Below are 17,847 nucleotides of genomic sequence, written 5' to 3' on the forward strand. Positions count from 1 at the left end.
AGTCTTTCCCCACTTCCAGTGTTGTGGACTGGTGTCCCCAAACTAAGGTTAAACAAAACAAGGTGTGATATATTCTTGGTATGTTTTAGTAAACTGTTGATAGGCAGGCCCTGTAACTTACTTCAGCAGCACAACTCTGATTTTCTGGTAATACTAAAGTTGATGTTTGGCTTTGTCTGTGTAATACATTTTTTTACAAATAACTTCCATTTTCAAGTCATGCAAATTATTACATTCTATTTCTTCACAATGATCTTTTTAGGACTGACTTGCAAGTAAATATGACTAGGTTTCGCCTGATACTTATCCATTGCCTTTACTGTTATCATTCTGTAACCTTCTGGACCTTGGCTCAGGGTCTTGAGAGCCTTGTGCCCCCTTAATTCCTGTCACCTGTATCCTCCCAGGTGCTTCTGAAAACTTGTACTTGATTGAGAAGAACCTGTGAAGTTGCATAAAGTTATTGGTGTCCCTGCACAAATGTTTATCCAGTGTCCTGACTCTGAGGGGATGAATTTCCTCTGCAGGGTGTCTAATTTAAACCAAAGCCTCCTTGGCATGTGGACATCTCTTTCTTCTGGAGTACATCCAGTGATATATCAAGAACTCTTTGCTTCCTATCCTCTGCAAGGATTAACTGTATTCCTTACCAAAAGGAAGCCTAGCAAGTACCTAGCACAATTACTCACAAACTGTTCCTGGTATTTCTGCGCTCACTGCAGGAGTGTGTGTTTTTGTACAAACTTCAGCATGCATCTTACTGGCCTGAAAAAAAATTATCTCATATTATTTGTAGCTGCCAAAATGAAATAAGAACTGAAGCAAATTATGAAATATGGGAGGAACTTGAAGTGGTGCCGGGGGGGGGGGGGAGAGGAGACTGAAGTGGTGGAGAAGTTCTCAGACCTTGCTACAGACAAGAGAGCTGTTTAACTCTTCAAGACAAGCATAGTCAAGTGTCTGACCTTGTTCACGGCAAGCAGAAGGTCCCTTGGAAACACAGGCACTAAGAATCCGTAGCATAAGGGGGAAAGTGTATCCTGGGATGCATTTTGTGTTTCCCTCTAGAGGTCCATGTTTTGAGCCCCATTAAAACAGCATTAGATTCCAGTATAAAAGATGGGGCACTTGACATCTGTATAAATTCTAAATAATTTTTAATAACCTTGGGCTATTAAATAGAGCGTATGATAAACAGAAGCTCCAGCTTTCCCCAAGGTGGACAAGTGACAAGTATTTGGCAATGCAGTCTTACTGTGTGTGTATATATCTTGAGGACCAGGATACCCAAACCACCATCTTGCCCAACTAGTCCCTGGTCATGGGTTAAGAAGGGTAAACTTGTTTGTATCTCTAACAGTTTTGAGATATGCCAGTGGGCACATTCATCTTTTAGTTGGGTCAGCTCTGAAATGTTAAAGAAGAAAAATGCTATTTGGACCGAGGTAATAAAAGCAAAATGTGAGTACAGTGGTACCTCGGGTTACAAACACTTTGGGTTACAGACTCCGCTAACCTGGAAGTAGTACCTTGGGTTAAGAACTTTACCTCAGGATGAGAACAGAAATTGCGCGGCGGCGGCACAGTGGCAGCAGAAGGCCCCATTAGCTAAAGTGGTACCTCAGATTAAGAACGTGTCAGGGAACTGACATCAGAGCAGAGTGGAGAGGCTCGGCTCCCAGATTCTGCAGGAGAGGGAACTAGTAAGGGAAGAGAGAGAACGTCCTCTGGGGAAAGAAGTCTAGGTGACACCAGGAAGAAGGGAGAGGCACTTCGGAGGGGAGGCTCCGAGACTCTTCCAGTGAAGTCAGTGAGGAGGGTGGAGGACCACCACTTGGCACGCCCACTCTGCGCAGAAGGCTTCCGCGCAGAGAGGCGAGGCGAAGGTTGTCCATTAAGGAATTCTTATGCTGGAGGAAATTTAGGAGACGCCCACTCACGGATTCTGCTTGCGACTGAGCAGCAGCGCAAAGGGCTGCTCCGTCAGGGAAAGACACAACCACCCCTAAGCAGTTTGGGACAGCTGGAGGTTTACACACAAGCAACCAATTCCCTTGACAGCACGGTTTCAGGTTAAGAACGGACCTCCGGAACAAATTAAGTTTGTAACCAGAGGTACCACTATATCTTGCCTGCAGACTGGCTCTAACTGACTGGTGTGAGGATGTTTGTCAACCAGAAATCATCCTGCTTTGCCCTGTCATAAATTCAGCTGCTAGAGTTTTAACTGAGACTCAGAAAGCAGATCATATGACTAATCTTACTTCATCTCCGCCGACTACCCATTTAAGCTGCCAGTGTTAGCATTTGAAAGTCCTTAAGGGCCTAGGACCAGGAAGCCACCAGAATTGCCTTCTGCCACATGAACCTGTCTGACCTGCTGTGTCCCAACTATGTTTGAGGCAGGCTAGTAAGTATCAGAGACGAGGCCTTCTCTGTGGTGGCACCTAGATTTGGAGAGCTGTCCTTGGGGAGATTTGCCAAGCTCGTTCTTTCCTTGTTTTCACGTGGACAATTAGGACATGCTTGTTCCAGCTAGTTTTCAGTCTCTTGTTGGCTTCGTTTTAGTTTTGTATGACTTACTGATACTATCTGTTCCTCAGTTATGATGTTTTAATGTGAACTGTTGATTCGTTTTAAAGCTGTGTTTTATCACTGAATGTTTTAATAAACTGGTTGTTAGCTTTTTAGGGTGTTGCATAGGAAAAGTGGGATAGATATATGTTGAAGGAAATATTGGGGAAACAGCAGAGAATAAAAAATGGATCCTGTTTTTGAACTTGTGCGGCAGCAAGTTGCTAGACAGTAACACTAAACCCTCAAAAAAGGAGGCTTGTGAAGGAGAATGCATTGCATGTTTTTGAGTAAATCAGAACAAATGTCTATTTATAAACTTTCTTCCATTATTCTTGGTGGCTGATGCCTTTGTTCTCTGTGTGGACCTGCCTCGAGAACACACAACACATTTTGGGGGGTGGGGGGCTTTTGCTCAGACAGAACCTTTTCTTAAAGGTTGCATGCCATTAATAGTTTTTTCTCTTCCTAGACGAGAGATGATTTTCTTGGCCAAGTAGATGTGCCTCTCTGTCAACTGCCGGTTTGTATTTGTTTAAAAATAATATTTTGCTCTTCAGTTCAAAATTTCTCTGTGTCTTTTTAGTACCTTTTTGTCTATGTTTTGAAGGGAGAGAGATTGTCCTAGGTAGGTGGTACCTTTGAGCATTTGCAGCAGCAGGTAAACTGAACTTGATTACCCTGTGTAACCTGTCTGTGCCCTGTCTCGCCAGAAAGGTACATGCTCTGGTTATCTCCCTCTTGGACCACTGTCCTGACATGCAGGATATCTTAAAAAATGGCTCAGCTCCTGGATTCAAAAGTAGTGAGGAAGACACAACATCCCTACTTAAAAAGTGTGAGGGCTACAGAAGGCAGATATCTTAAAGAGAGACACCTCTGGCAGTGTGGAGCTGTGGCTCAACGTCTTTGCCATTGTGACGAGCATGGACTGTTGCTGCTGTAAAACAGGATGTGCTTTGGAGAAGTGAACACTGCATAAATTCTTTTCTCAACGGAGGAAAGCATCGGTATTTTTTGCTTGGGTGAAGAAAAACCTGAAACTGTTGTTTCATTTCAGACAGAGAATCCAACTACTGAGAGACCATACACGTTTAAGGATTTTCTTCTTCATCCAAGGAGGTCAGTAAACATCATACCTGGAAAGCACTGAACATCCTGATCTGCACTGTACATTAGCATGAACGTGTTCTCTCTCATTCTTGGTGGGAGTGACTTTTCTTCAGAAAACTTGTCCTTCCGTTGTCCTGTGGCCAGCCGAGTACCTCTGGGAAACCTACAAGTGCAATAGCAGTCTCGTGTCAACTGGTATTCATAGGGAACCACACACCCATCATGAATAGCACCAATTGACGGCCTTATGCTCCTTCATGAATGTGATTAATCACTTCGTAGAGCTGTACAAGTTTGGTTGCCGCTGCTGCATCCTGTGGCAATGAAATCCAAGCTTAGCTTAGCAGTGTGTGGTGAAGAAGCAGCAGCAATTCCTTTTGTCTGGCCCAAATATCCTGTCCAATGAAAGTGATGGGCGAGGAGTTTCAGGACAGACAAAAAGAAGGCTTCCTTCACACAGTGCATGGTTAAAATGGACTCCACTGATCCTGGATGGCATGATGGCCATCAACTTGGACTGCTGTACAAGAGGATTAGACATATTCATGGAGGAGGGATAAGGCTATGTATCAGAAGCAGTATACCTCTGACTACCTGTTGCTGGGGAGAGTGGGAGAATGCCATTGCACAGGGTTCCTGGTTGTGGGTTTCTCATGAGCATCTGTGAGAGCCGGCCAGGTAGGCCTTTGGTCTGATCCAGTGATGAGGGCCATCTTCTGGTGGGCTTCCAGCGGCAGGAATAGGATGAAAGAAATAGGAGGCAGCCTGGGTGGGTAAATGAGGCATGGCTACTAGTCCAGCATGAGCCCAGGTACTACTTATGAATGTTTGCAAGTGTTGGCATTTTAACAGGCTCACAAACTTTTACAATCCCACCCCCCTCTGCTGCAGCCATAAATCCAGAGTGAAGGGGCATCTCAGGTTAAAAATGACCTACATACCTAAAAACAATGGATCTGAGGAAGATGGCACAGAACAGGCAGAAGAGCTAGAGGTGAGTGGTTTGGTCTTTGGTGTGAAATGTGGCCTGATCTGGTATGATGAATTCAGCCAGCACATGCGTTTCAGGTGACTTTAGTCATCAGAATGAATTCAGCCTCTGGCCATGTTGAGAAGGGGTCTCTACTGAGTATGTGCCACAAGATTAGCACCCGCTGAAATTGGATCAGCAGCAGTTCTTGAATAGGGGTTTCCAAACTTCATTCAGATGGTTTGTGGCATGCCTGTGGATTTGCAGTTGAAGGTGGGAGGCAGTTCATCCATTGTGTTAAATATTTATATTGATTTCTGATTGTATTTTTATTGCCTCTTTTATTTATTATGTTGCATTCCACAAAATACAATCTTTAAAAAATAAAAGAAGCAATAAAAATACAATTTATAAACCATCTATGCTTCTATGAGATTTTGAATTGAGGGGGAAATGAGTGAGTTGAGATATCTGAGTGGCAGACCCCATCACAACACCAGAGTTGTTATAAGCCCCATATAACACCCATGTATTCTTATCAGCAATCCTTCATATAATCTGATAATTCATTGTCAGTATCTCATTCAAAACAATTAGGATCCATCTGACTTCAGTGACGGATCAGAATGTTTGGTGTTTTCACCCCTACAGTAGAAGCATTATAAGAAAATAGACTTTTCTGGTGTCTGTATCTGGTTGGAAGGCATGAGAAATGCCTCATGATGGGAACATGGCCTGTCTTGAGTACTTGGCTGTATGTGCAGAGGCAAGATTCAGGCAGCCATCGCAGTGTTGATACCATTGTTCATATGGCTTTCTTCTTAGCTGCCCTTCAACATAAGGTCCTGGGCAAGTTATAACCACATAAACCACCTGCTCTTGTTGTTTGCAGCCTGGCTGGATTTTATTGGACCAACCTGATGCTTCTTGCCAGTTGCGGGAGCCAGAGTCTTCTCTACCTGCAGGCTGGGAAGAGAGGCAGGATGTCCTTGGCAGGACCTACTTTGTCAACCATGAATCGAGAAGGACACAGTGGAAAAGACCAACCGCTCAGTAAGTCTTACTGTGATCTTAATTCAAAATAGTTTGCGATAGGGATATTACTAAATGCATGTTACTAGAGAAGGCTTGTCTGTGGGAGGTGCTTAGGACTTCTGATCTGCGGATCTGATTCAAAATACTTTTCTGAGATGGCTATTAAGCAAGAACATTTCTTGATTTCCATTTTAAAAGGGGAAACCCCTACAGTTTTAAATGAAACAAATTGGTTTTGCCTTTTTAGAGATACTTTCTTTGACTAGTCATGCACCATTTGTGCTTCTGTGTAGAGGGCCGACCAGCCCATTGCTCTTCCGCTGTAAGCTACAGGCAAAACTGCAAGTAATTTCCCAGATTATTGGGAATGTTGTTGCACTTTGACCCCTGTGAATATTGCATTGTGTTCTGTTGACACTAGTAGGCATGGCATAGCTGTGTGTGCAGAGGCCCAATTATTTCCCACATCAGTCTTTTTAAAAAATCATTTACTCGTGCTGTAGTGCTGTTTATTTCACCAGTATTTCACAATTGGTGGGGGTGCTTGACTCTTATTTCCCCAGAAGTCACACCAGTAGGCTTCTTTTACAGCTTTGCAATACCCCTTAATACCTCTTCCACTTCAGCTGCATCCAGAAAGGAAGGAAGGAGCCAATGTGGGTCATTGTGACGTTAACATATGAGAGTGCTGGAGGTGAAATAGTTAAACAAGTTACCCAATCAGAACCCCGGGGGGTGGAGTCAGTGGGACTATAAAACCAGCTCTGGGAGGGGCAGTTGGGTGGTTGGTTGGAGTGGGAGTGAATTGGGATGGAGTCTGTGGGGTTATGTTGAGTTAGTGTAGCGAAATAAGCTGAGTCAGGAACAGTTAGGAGCTAGGAAGACAAGTAAATATCTGAGAGGTGGTTTAATGAGTGAGAGCAGGTAGCGGAAGTTATAGGTCTGGATAGACACCCCATGGATGTAATTGACCGATACAGTTTATGATACAACACGCTTGTTAAATTGCAATAAATAAACAGAAGTAAATGTTCTAATTTAACCCTGACTGGACTCAGTATTGTACCAGGTAGGGCCTGGGTGGCGGCAGCAAGAAATAAAGTGTTGGCACAGGGATCAATAAATGGTGAAACGTCCAGGGACCTTGTGTGATCGCCATAGTCATTGCCCATCTTGCAGTACTGGAGGAAACACAAAGCAGTCAGCAGGCCTAGAAACTGGGCAGGAGGTGGCACAGGATTATTTCCAAGGAAGAAGCAGGGAGCAGGAATAGAAGCGCAGCCAGAATAGAAAGGAAAGATCATGAGAAATAGCCTTTAGCTGCCTTTTTCAGATGGATTTCACTTCTGTCTCACAGTATATTAGAGATGCATATACAGTGGTGCCTCGCAAGACGAAAAGAATCCGTTCTGTGATTCTCTTCGTCTAGCGGTTTTTTCGTCTTGCGAAGCAAGCCCATTGACGGATTAGCGGATTAGCGCTATTAGCACTATTAGCGGCTTTTAGCGGCTTATCTGCTGATCGGATCAGCTGATAAGCAGCTTAGCGGCTTAGAAAAAAGGGGGGAAAGGGGAAAAAAACCAGCAGGAACTTGCAAGACATTGTCGTCTTGCGAAGCAAGCCCATCGGAAATTCGTTTTGCGAAGCACCTCCAAAACGGAAAACTCTTTCGTCTAGCGAGTTTTCCGTCTTGCGAGGCATTCGTCTTGCGGGGCACCACTGTACTTGTAGCGGCAACAGGATAAAAAAAAATGAGCCATCTCAACTCTCCACCGCCTTCTTCACAGACCACAGGGGCCCTTGTGTCTCCCTCCTCAGCTTTAGCGGGGTAGCAGTTCCCAGATGCTAGGAAGGAAGGGTAAGCACCTCAGGCCCAACTCTGCAGGTGAACAACAGAAGCCTCCCAAGACTCTTCCTGCTCTTCCTTTGGAAGGAAGGTAGTGATGGGGAGCGGGACCTCCTAAGATGGTCACTTTTCATAGACAGTAAGGTCTCCTTTTCGTCAGCCAGGCATATTTGGTGGGAGTTGAGAATGAAGCTAGGTTTATTAAATTTGCTTATAGCTCCCCACTAAAAAGCCCTAAAATGAGTTAGAAGCAGTGGCGGTGCCAGGCCATTTTGTGCTGTAGGCAAGCAAAATTTGCACCCCTCCCAATTTTTGTTGTTGTGCTAACTTCAGTTTTCAAAGACAGATGTCTCAGAGAAATGATAAAATTCTTCAAAATAAATGTCAAACATTATCCTATAACAAAAACTAATCTGTATAAAACCGTGCCCCTCAAAGGTCAGTATTGCGCCCCCCTGAGGTCTGTGCCCTTGGTGGCGGCCTCGTTGGCCTGATGATAGCACTGGCCCCAGTTCCAAACAAGAAAAAAAATACAGTCGTACCTCGGGTTACATACGCTTCAGGTTACAGACTCCGCTAACCCAGAAATAGTACCTCGGGTTAAGAACTTTGCTTCAGGATGAGAACAGAAATCATGCTCTGGCGATGCGGCAGCCACGGGAGGCCCCATTAGCTAAAGTGGTGCTTCAGGTTAAGAAGTTTCAGGTTCGGAACGGACCTCCGGAACAAATTAAGTACTTAACCCGAGGTACCACTGTACAGTAATAAAACCACAAAACAGAATAAACCCTTCATCTGGAAGAGACCCATGTCAGGTCTGAAGCTTGTCATGGCCTCCGGTCATTCAAAATGCTGAAAGCTCTGCCAAATGCCTTACGTTGGTCTGCTTTAAGCTTCTCAGCCAGCTCCATGATTTAATCTTGTGATCTGCCTCTTCTCCCTATGAAAGCAAACCTTTCGTTTACATTGTACCTCTTCAAATATTTAAAGCCTCAGAATCCACCCACCTCCCATGTTCCCTTAAACAACATTTTTGTGCAGGGACAACGGACCCGATGCAGAGACTGGCAACATTCAGCTGGAAGTGCAACATGCCTTTGCTCGCCGGCATCAAATATCCGAGGAGGCGGAGAATCTGGACCACAGAGAATCTCCTGAGGTGGGAAGCTCACTTTTCATAGCTTTCATAGCACCTCCTTACCCTGACTTTTGACACTTGAGATGGATATTTTTAGGGTCCACCTTATTTTTGAAATTGTAAGTTGTTTTAAAGTGTTTTAAATTTTGAGTCTTAATGTTATAATCTGCTTTGGGACCTTAGAATGAATGAAGGTCAGTTAAATAATAATAGTTGTCACTTGTCTGTCTCGAGAGACAGTGGAAGAGTATGTCAAAGTCAAACCGTTGGAGTTCCAGCACCAGCTGTGGCTGCAGAGACCGATTTGGGAGAAACATGTTTTGTTGCAGCTGGGGCAGATGGAGACGTCTGGTTGTGCTGCTGCAGATGCACCATGTTGTTTCTTCTGTCTGTGCTCCTCCCAGCGATCATTCCTCCTCTGGTCACTGCTATGGATAGACCTGACTGTCTGTCTCCAGGCACTGTGGTCATCTGTGAGGGATTCCCACACAGCGGGATAAAATGATGGTGATGATGATAGTGACATTAAAATTCTGATGAAATATTTAACGTTTCTTAGAGTTGGGAGATCATCACAGAAGATGAAGCAACTATGTACAGCAACCAGACTCCCCAAGTCACTGTGCAACACAATTCTGAGGCAGAGAACGGCCTTACAGAAGAACTGAGCACAGAGCTTACCACCTCTGGGAGTTCCACTGCTGCCCAAGCAGCTTCCTGCACTGTAAGCATGATGATAAGTCAAACATTGCATGCTTTAAGCAGCAGGGTCTGCCCCTGAAGAGGCTCTGTATCACACACCCTCTCCCAACAGCTAGCTTGTTCAAAGGGTAGCCTAGTTCCATCTCCTGGTTTCTGGTGTATTGGGTAAGCATAGTAGGGTATGCATGTACCAGGGATTGTCACCTCTGCATGTGCTACTCATCACAACAGTAACTGTAGAACTAAAAAGCCTTTCCCTCTCTTGTCCTTCAAGAGTGATTTAAGCAGAAGCAACAACCCTCAGTCATACCAAGCTGAAGAACAACCAGCTCTTCCTGTTGTAAGTTAAGCTCTGAATTATCCTGCCTGATTGTGACTCTTTTCACTGCATGTGACCAAGTCGCATGTGCTCTGTCCGTGTTACTGCAATCCTTTCAACTACAACCTAAAGCATTGGGAGAATATATTGGAATAGTGTTTAAGGGTTTCCTGTGCTGACTCAAGATCACCAAAGAATAGGAAAACAGATAGGAGAGAAGAACTAATTTGGAGGGTGATTAGCTTAGCAAAGCGGTGGTGAACGGAGGGGAACTTGTGCGTTTCAGAACTGACTGGGAAATGAGCAATTAATCTGAAAACAAGTAGAACTCCCTTCAAACAGCACACTGTCGGTGTTTGGAATTCACTCCTAGCTTCCAAAATGGGGCTAGGCAAACTTATGGATGATCAGAATACTGCTGACTGACTGGGATGGCACCTGCAACCTCTTTCTGTTGGTCAGTGGCTGATGTTGCTTTATATTAGTTTACCACCTCTGGACTTGCTCACGGATGGAGTAGGAGACTGTCTAGTGGGTGGTGGAGGTTGACTGTATTGGTAACTGCCTAACACAGCAGTTAACTTAGTTGGCATGTACGTTCTCCTCAGTTGTCAACTTGCTTCCTAAAATATTTAAATCTTTGTACTGTTATGTGTCTGAGCCTTGGAAAAAAATCCACAAGTAGCCTTTGCCAGCTAATTCTATCTTCTTTTAGTTACTGCCTACTACTTCTGGACTGCCTCCAGGCTGGGAAGTAAGGAAAGATGACAAAGGAAGGCCGTATTATATAGACCACAATTCCCAGACTACCACCTGGAAGAAGCCAGCAGTACAGGTACCCCCCCCCCCTTCATAGACATCTGATCTAGAATTAAGATTGCTGCATGGGGTTTGGCCAAGTCACTAAAACGTACAGCAATCAGTTCCTGCTTATTCAAGCTTTCCTTGCAAGTCTCATTGGATAAGAAAACGTGGACCTTGTAGTCTTTCAGTCTTGTGGAACGCCCAACTCCCATCTGCCCAGCATGGACATTAGTCTGGGATGATGGAAATTGCAGTCTGATCTCTAGAGAGCCACAGGTCCCTTGTCCCTGTTCAGATAAACATTGCAACAAACTCCACCATCCCTGATGGTGTGCATGTCACTACAGAGTTTGCTTGTATCAACATGTATTTGGATGAGAGCATTGGAAATTGCATTAAGGAGCCGACAGAGTTTGTCTGTTTCATATTGAGGCACCTTGAAACCAGTGAATCATGTTTCTTTGAGATCTGTGAAGAATTGGTTGTCATCCTTTTGTTCCATTTGCTCGTCCCCTGAGCACAACCTGCTATTTTGTTCCAGCAGCCCAAATGATGCAAGCATCCAAGGGTCCCATGCTGAGGGCACTTCAGTACATGCAAGAGTTTACCTGAGTGGCTGTAATTGCAGGGCACACATTGGGCTTAAAGAAAGAAAGATACAGGGGTTTTGTGTAAGAACTTTATCAGAATTTCAGTATAGCTACAGTCTTGCACAAGACCTCTGATTAATTAAGATAAACTAACAAAATAAAAAAATTCCTTCCTTTTTTTATTTTGACTATGGCAGACCAACACGGCTACCTATCTGTAACTGATAAACTAACAAGTAGGAATAGATATTGTCCCCCGCATCAAAAGCACAACTGTTATTGTTATTGTTGTTGTTGTTGTTATTAATAATTAAACCTATTGTCACTCGGAGGTCTCCAAGTGACTTACAGCAATATATATGCATATTAGATATATAAACACACAAAGGTGTAAGGGGGAGAAAGTGGATGGATCATGTCATACACCAATATATCATCTAACATAACATTTATTTTTTAAAAAACAAAAACAACATGCCTGCCATATAAATTACAAACAACATTAGCCATACTCAAAAAATAAACAGAGTTTACTGACAGCCACTAATTAGTAGATAAACAACCATTTAGTGAAATATAACGGGGGACTTTATCACTCTTGTGCAAACCGTATGTGCAAATCAGGAAAATAACACTCTTAAGCCAAACCTCAGTAATCATTTTAAAACAAATAATTTGAAATTGCCCCCCATTAAAAACAACCAACCTGTATTCTGTCAATTGTAAAACATGATAACTGAGACTGGTAACATTCCCTCTTGTGTAATCCATCTCATAGACTCTGGCTTGAGGCGTTGAGCAAGGTCTTCCCTGCTTGCCCGCGCATTTCACTCTACTTGCATTCTCAATTTTCCATCAGATCGGGGTGGATGTGGGTCAGCAGGCCACGGCTCCACATTGTTCCTCCAGACAACAGTTGGCATCAGATGACTCACCGCAGCAGCCTTCGTTCCAGAAACCCCCAGAAGCTGATCTTGGACTTCTCCCAAAAGGCTGGGAAGTTCGTAACGCTCCAAATGGGAGGCCTTTCTTTATTGACCACAATACCAAAACAACAACGTGGGTAGGTAGCTTCTGGATTTAATGCTGCTGTGTATTTTTAATATTGAGGAGACAGAAGGTGGGTGGGGTGAAAGGACAATTCTTTAAAGAGCAATGCAAGGTCCTTACACCCGCGAGAGTGTTTGGCTTGCTGATTGACCTTTGCTGAACTGCAGACACTTCCCAGCAATGTCACGTGAAAGAGAAGAAATCTGTGACTTTCTCTGAGGAAGGGAAGGCCCGGCTTGTCCCCTTGAAAGGCTCCCTCTGAGCTTGGTTTCCATGTGATCTTCCTCGCACAAGGCACTGACTTGCTAGCAGGTCCTGCTGTTGAGCACCTTCCCTTCCTGATTCCTTGTTGTGTTACTTATCCTGCCAGCTGCTTCAGTTATACCCTAGTAGCCATTTATTTGTTTTGATTATAAAAACCAAAAACAGTAAAGTAACAAGAAAATCCACTGGCTGCGAAGAAAACAAGAGTTGAGAACAAGCCTGTTTCCATAAGCAAAGCTGAGCCAGAGCTATATCTCTCCTCCCCACCCAAATCCAGGAACTGGTCTCAAACCCCAGCATGGCATGTCAGTTTCTCTTTCTGGAGAACATTCTGTCATTACCTGGAGGGGAGCTGCTAACAAAAGGAGCAGTTGCCCCGAGAAAGCAGAACTCGCTTTTGAAAGAAATGGGGAGCAGGTAGAGCTGCTTAAATCTGTCAGATATCTGCTGACTGAAAGCAGCAGTTCTAAGCACATTTTCCAGGGATTAAGTCCTGTTGAACCATGATTTCGCCCATGGAGAGAGGCATGGCTGGATTTCTATGGGGAAATCTTCCTCTCCGTGAAGTGTCACATGGATCCGCTGTTTGAATTCTGCCTCCAGCTGCTTTTGGGAAAGTAGAGTTCAGTGGCTTCCCTTGTGTGGAGGCCTTCCTTTAGCAGCCAGCCAGGAGTCTTAAATGTCCGTGGCTAAAACAGTAGCTTAACAGTGTTTTTTCCCTTGTCAAAGGATGACCCCAGAATCAGAATTCCTGCTCATATGAGAAGAAGGACCTCTTTGGACCCTGCAGACCTTAGCCCTTTACCGGTAAGCACCTGCCTCTTGGCCTTTTTAATACTTTACATCCCTCAGATTACCATTAAGCACAAACCATTAAGCATTATAAAAGGCTGCTGCTGTTTAAATCTGTGGAACCATGCCAGCACACCCATCATTTAGCTCCCTGCCAATGGGTACTTATGGTTTTCTCTCTTTCCTTTAGCCTGGCTGGGAAGAACGAATACATACAGACGGAAGAACATTCTACATAAACCACAGTATGTAGAAGTTATAGCACGACTCTCCCTTATAAGATATAATATGACTCTCCCTTATTGCTCAGCCTTATTGCAACTAATACATATGTGTGCTTGCAGATACCAAGAAAACTCAGTGGGAAGACCCTCGCTTGCAGAATGTCGCAATAGCTGGACCAGTAAGATTCCCTGGATTACTTTAAAATCAGTTGTAGCAGCTAGCCAAGTATTTGCATCTTCTGTTCACCCCAGGGCACTTTCACCTCAGAAGTTTATAAGTCGGGTGCAGGTTCAATATTTATCCTTCTGAGCAGTTGCCAAACTGTATGGTAGAAATAAGAGGATACAAAATGGTTCAAATGCATTGGTGCAGTTATTTTGAATGTGAGAAGTGTCTGAAATGGGGCCAGGAATTGAATTAGTGGTGGGAGGCGATGGTGTTGAAGTTCACAGGCAGGAGGTGGGGGCAGTGCTTGTGAAGATGAACATATCCTAGAGCTCAGTGGTGTTCATCTGTCTATTGTTTTACTATTGTATATGTTTCAAACTGATTTTATCAGATATTGTATGTGGCCTTGGGGAAATTTGGCAAGGTGGCTAGTAAACATTAAGTGAGCTAAAGTACCGGTAACTCTTCCCCCGGGGCTCTTTGAGCCAGTCCAGCATTCCAAGCACCAGCTGGAAATGATGGTTTTGCAAGGGGAGTGCCTTGAAGGCCCCCCCCCCTCCATTGCTTCTACCAGGAAAATAAAAGGCCTGGGGTGAAGAGAGGTACTTAGAATCATAGAATCATAGAGTTGGAAGAGACCACAAGGGCCATCGAGTCCAACCCCCTGCCAAGCAGGAATAATGAACAGGAGCAGATCCCACAACGGATCCAAAATGGTTCAGAAACCACCTTTAGTGATTCCTTGGCATCCTTGACTTGATTCCTGGCATGGGTTCCTGGTACCATCTAACTTTGGAATTGACTTGGAAATCGTGTGTTTTTCAGATTTCTTTCTTTCTTTCTTTCTTTCTTTCTTTCTTTCTTTCTTTCTTTCTTTCTTTTCTTTCTTTTGGAAAAGCTCGTCTAAACTGAGATGGTGGGAGGGGTGAAAAGTGGTTTCACCCATCTCTATAGGGACAGTTGGATTTGAGAAGAATTTTTGAGACTCCCCTCATCACAACTGAGCCATAAGATTGAACCCAGTTTTATGCATCTGAATCCCCGAATCTTCATTTTATGCTTTCATACTGTTTCATTGATTTTGGGTTGTCCTTTTCTTTTAAGGGATAGGGGATTTATATTGTACATAGTGTACACCACTTAGAGATATTTGGAAACATTAAGCAGTTTAGAAATGCTTTTAAATAAAGTGCAAGGCTCTCAAATTGGTCTCCAGCCACAGCTCAGTTGCATCCCTGAGATAAGTAGGTGGAGTGAAGTCAGGCTCCTGTTGGCAGGCTCTGTTGAAACTATTTACTAAAGGTGGTATCTGAACCATTTTGGATCCGTTGTGGGATCTGTTCCTGTTCATTATTTCCCCCCGGACAAAATAGAAAAAGCTAAGGAGGTTTACTAAAGGGGCTGATTTTGTGGTTGTGAGGGATAAGTGATCCAATGCTGGCTTGCAGAAAATGAGAATTTTTTGTTGGAATAAATTTATATTAATACAGTGGTACCTTGGTTTACGAACTTAATCCGTTCCAGAAGTCTGTTGCTTTCCCATAGCAGCGGGGGACTCAATTTACAAATGGAACACACTCAACAGGAAGTGAAACATGTTCTTATTCCAAGGCAAAGTTCACAAACCAAAACACCTACTTCTGGGTTTGCAGCATTCTTAACCCAAGTTGTTCATAAACTAAGCTGTTCTTAAACCAAGGTACCACTGTATTTCTATAAAAAGTGAATTAAAACTTTGGGTAGTGCTGTGGACAAGGATTGCAAAACAAGTGTATGGTATAGATTATTGTATTTTAATATTCTCTTGGAAGCCACCCAGAGTGGCTGGAGAAGCCCAGCCAGATGGGCAGGGTATAAATAATAAATTATTATTATTATTATTATTATTATTATTATTATTATTATTATTATTATTATTATTACTGAAAGATGCTCTAGTTCCCTCCTGAGTGTCCTCCCACCCCAAATTCTGTCACAAAACTGTAATCCCCTGGCCTAAGGCAGAAACTTTCATGCATCAACAAATATTTGCCCCGATGAAATGTGATGTTGGATACTTGGACATCTTACATTCTTCTACCCTTCCCTCTTCTTTTTCAAAGGCTGTGCCTTATTCCAGAGACTATAAAAGAAAGTATGAATTCTTCAGAAAGAAGTTAAAAAAGCAGGTAAGTTATGAGTCTAGTAACTTCAAAGTGAATATGTTTCCAGAATGTGTGCTGCTTCTCCTGTCTTCTTCTCTTGCAATGAGTGCAAAGATCAGCAGTTTCCCCCTCCCCTGACTACGATTAGCGATCTTCCCCTGCCCCCTGGGCTATGACAATGTTACATGATGTACCACTGAACAAACCAGTGGAATGACTAGAGTACAGATTACTTTAAATAGTCACTTGGCACAGAAGTACAGTTGCACACGCATGCCCACCTTGTTACCTATACATAAGAAAAACCCTGCTGGGTTAGACCAAAGGGTACCCAAGGCCCATCAAGCCAGCATCCTGTTCCCACGTTGGCCCATTACGGAATGCCCACAGGCAGGAGCTGACTGCACAAGCAGCGCTCTCATCATTTTTGATCCCCAGCAACAGGTATGCAATCAGCCGTCCCTCTTAGTTTTTATTGGTCATGAAGGGCAGGGGTCAAGGGGTCTGGCAGTTCCTCCACTGTGAGATGTGAAGTTACAGGGAAGCAGGCAGAGGGTCTTCTCAGAAGTGGCACCCACCCTGTGGAACACCCCCAGCCCACCATCAGATGTTGAATAGATAAATAACTATATGACTTTTAGAAGACATCTGAAGGCTGCCCTGCACAGGGAAGTTTTTAATGGTTGGTGTTTTATTGTGTTTTTAAGATTTTGTTTGGAGCCATCCAGAGTGGCTGGGGCACCCCAGTTAGATGGGCGGCATATAAAAAAATAAAATAATACTATATAGCACACGTGGTCACCTGCGCCAGTCTGAGCACCTTGTCCATGCCCCCAAGCAATACTAACTGAAACTCATCCAAGCCTTATCCTCTGTGAATTCATCTAATCCTGTCACCTGCCCTGTGATCCTCAGATGAAGGGCAATATATAGATTTAATAAAAAAAATTACATAGTCTTCTTTCAGAGCCATCCAAGTTGGTGGCCATCTTGTGGGAGTGAATTCATTAGCTATGTGCTCTGTGAAAAAATAACTTTAAAAAAGGTATACTACTTAAGTGTAGTCTTTGTAAGCTTGGAGTATTAACAGTCTAAGAAGAAGAAGAAGAAGAGTTTGGATTTGATATCCCGCCTTTCACTCCCCTTCAGGAGTCTCAAAGCGGCTAACAATCTCCTTTCCCTTCCTCCCCCACAACAAACACTCTGTGAGGTGAGTGGGGCTGAGAGACTTCAAAGAAGTGTGACTGGCCCAAGGTCACCCAGCAGCTGCATGTGGAGGAGCGGAGACGCGAACCCGGTTACCCAGACTACGTGACTACCGCTCTTAACCACTACACCACACTAGTCTAGGCTGATATTTGTTAGGGTACATAACTCCGTGTTTAATTGAAGAGCATTCTTCAGTCTTCATTGATCAAACTTCTTGCCAAAAGTGCAGGGCCCTGTTTAAGTATCCTCCCTTCATTTTGCTTGACAGACTACTCTAACAATCAGTTATCGTGTTTCTCTTCAGGGTGATATTCCAAGTAAGTTTGAAATGAAACTTCACCGTGCCACAATCTTCGAAGACTCCTACAGAAGAATTAGTGCTGTAAAGAAGCCAGAGTATCTCAAAGCCAGGCTGTGGATTGAATTTGACGGTGAAAAGGGTTTGGACTATGGAGGGGTCGCCAGGGAGTGGTTCTTCTTCATCTCCAAGGAAATGTTTAACCCATACTACGGATTGTTTGAATATTCTGCCACGTAAGTAAGACACCTACTGTGTCCAAGATTCTTTTGCGTGTGTGAAATGTTGAACAGCTTAAACAACAAATTAGCTAGCCTGCCATCCAGATACTTCATACCTCATTTGAAGTTCTCCTATGTTAGCTGTGTGTGTGTGTGTGTGTGTGTGTGTGTGTGTGTGTGTGCACAGAGGGAGCACTAAGCTTCTTCTCTTGGCTAAACATGGCTACTCTAAGGCTCCTCTTTGCCCATTTCGAGAATGGCAGTTCTACAGTTTGAGTCTTAAGAACCAAATTTAACCTTGAGCCAAACTCCAGGAGGAGGAGGTGAAGGAAGCAGCCCTTCTGCTACTCATCTTTGCACTTCTACCTGGGAGAGGCCCAGCAGG

General features: G+C 43.8%; 1 protein-coding gene across 2 annotated transcripts in view; it reads left to right on the top strand.

Moving 5' to 3' along the window:
- NEDD4 (NEDD4 E3 ubiquitin protein ligase) overlaps window positions 1-17,847 on the top strand; it is a 47,785-nt gene that overhangs the window by 22,614 nt on the left and 7,324 nt on the right. For both annotated transcript variants that reach the window (XM_081170518.1, XM_081170517.1), the window contains 14 exons: window positions 3,047-3,097; window positions 3,635-3,696; window positions 4,579-4,681; window positions 5,550-5,710; window positions 8,580-8,697; window positions 9,236-9,400; window positions 9,653-9,718; window positions 10,413-10,532; window positions 11,951-12,154; window positions 13,135-13,212; window positions 13,388-13,442; window positions 13,542-13,600; window positions 15,693-15,758; window positions 17,248-17,477. In XM_081170518.1, the coding sequence (XP_081026644.1) occupies window positions 3,047-3,097; window positions 3,635-3,696; window positions 4,579-4,681; window positions 5,550-5,710; window positions 8,580-8,697; window positions 9,236-9,400; window positions 9,653-9,718; window positions 10,413-10,532; window positions 11,951-12,154; window positions 13,135-13,212; window positions 13,388-13,442; window positions 13,542-13,600; window positions 15,693-15,758; window positions 17,248-17,477 (1,538 nt within the window). The remainder of the gene's footprint in view (window positions 1-3,046; window positions 3,098-3,634; window positions 3,697-4,578; window positions 4,682-5,549; window positions 5,711-8,579; window positions 8,698-9,235; window positions 9,401-9,652; window positions 9,719-10,412; window positions 10,533-11,950; window positions 12,155-13,134; window positions 13,213-13,387; window positions 13,443-13,541; window positions 13,601-15,692; window positions 15,759-17,247; window positions 17,478-17,847) is intronic.

The sequence above is a fragment of the Podarcis bocagei genome, assembly GCF_964188305.1.
Source record: "Podarcis bocagei genome assembly, chromosome: 14".
NCBI lineage: Eukaryota > Metazoa > Chordata > Lepidosauria > Squamata > Lacertidae > Podarcis > Podarcis bocagei.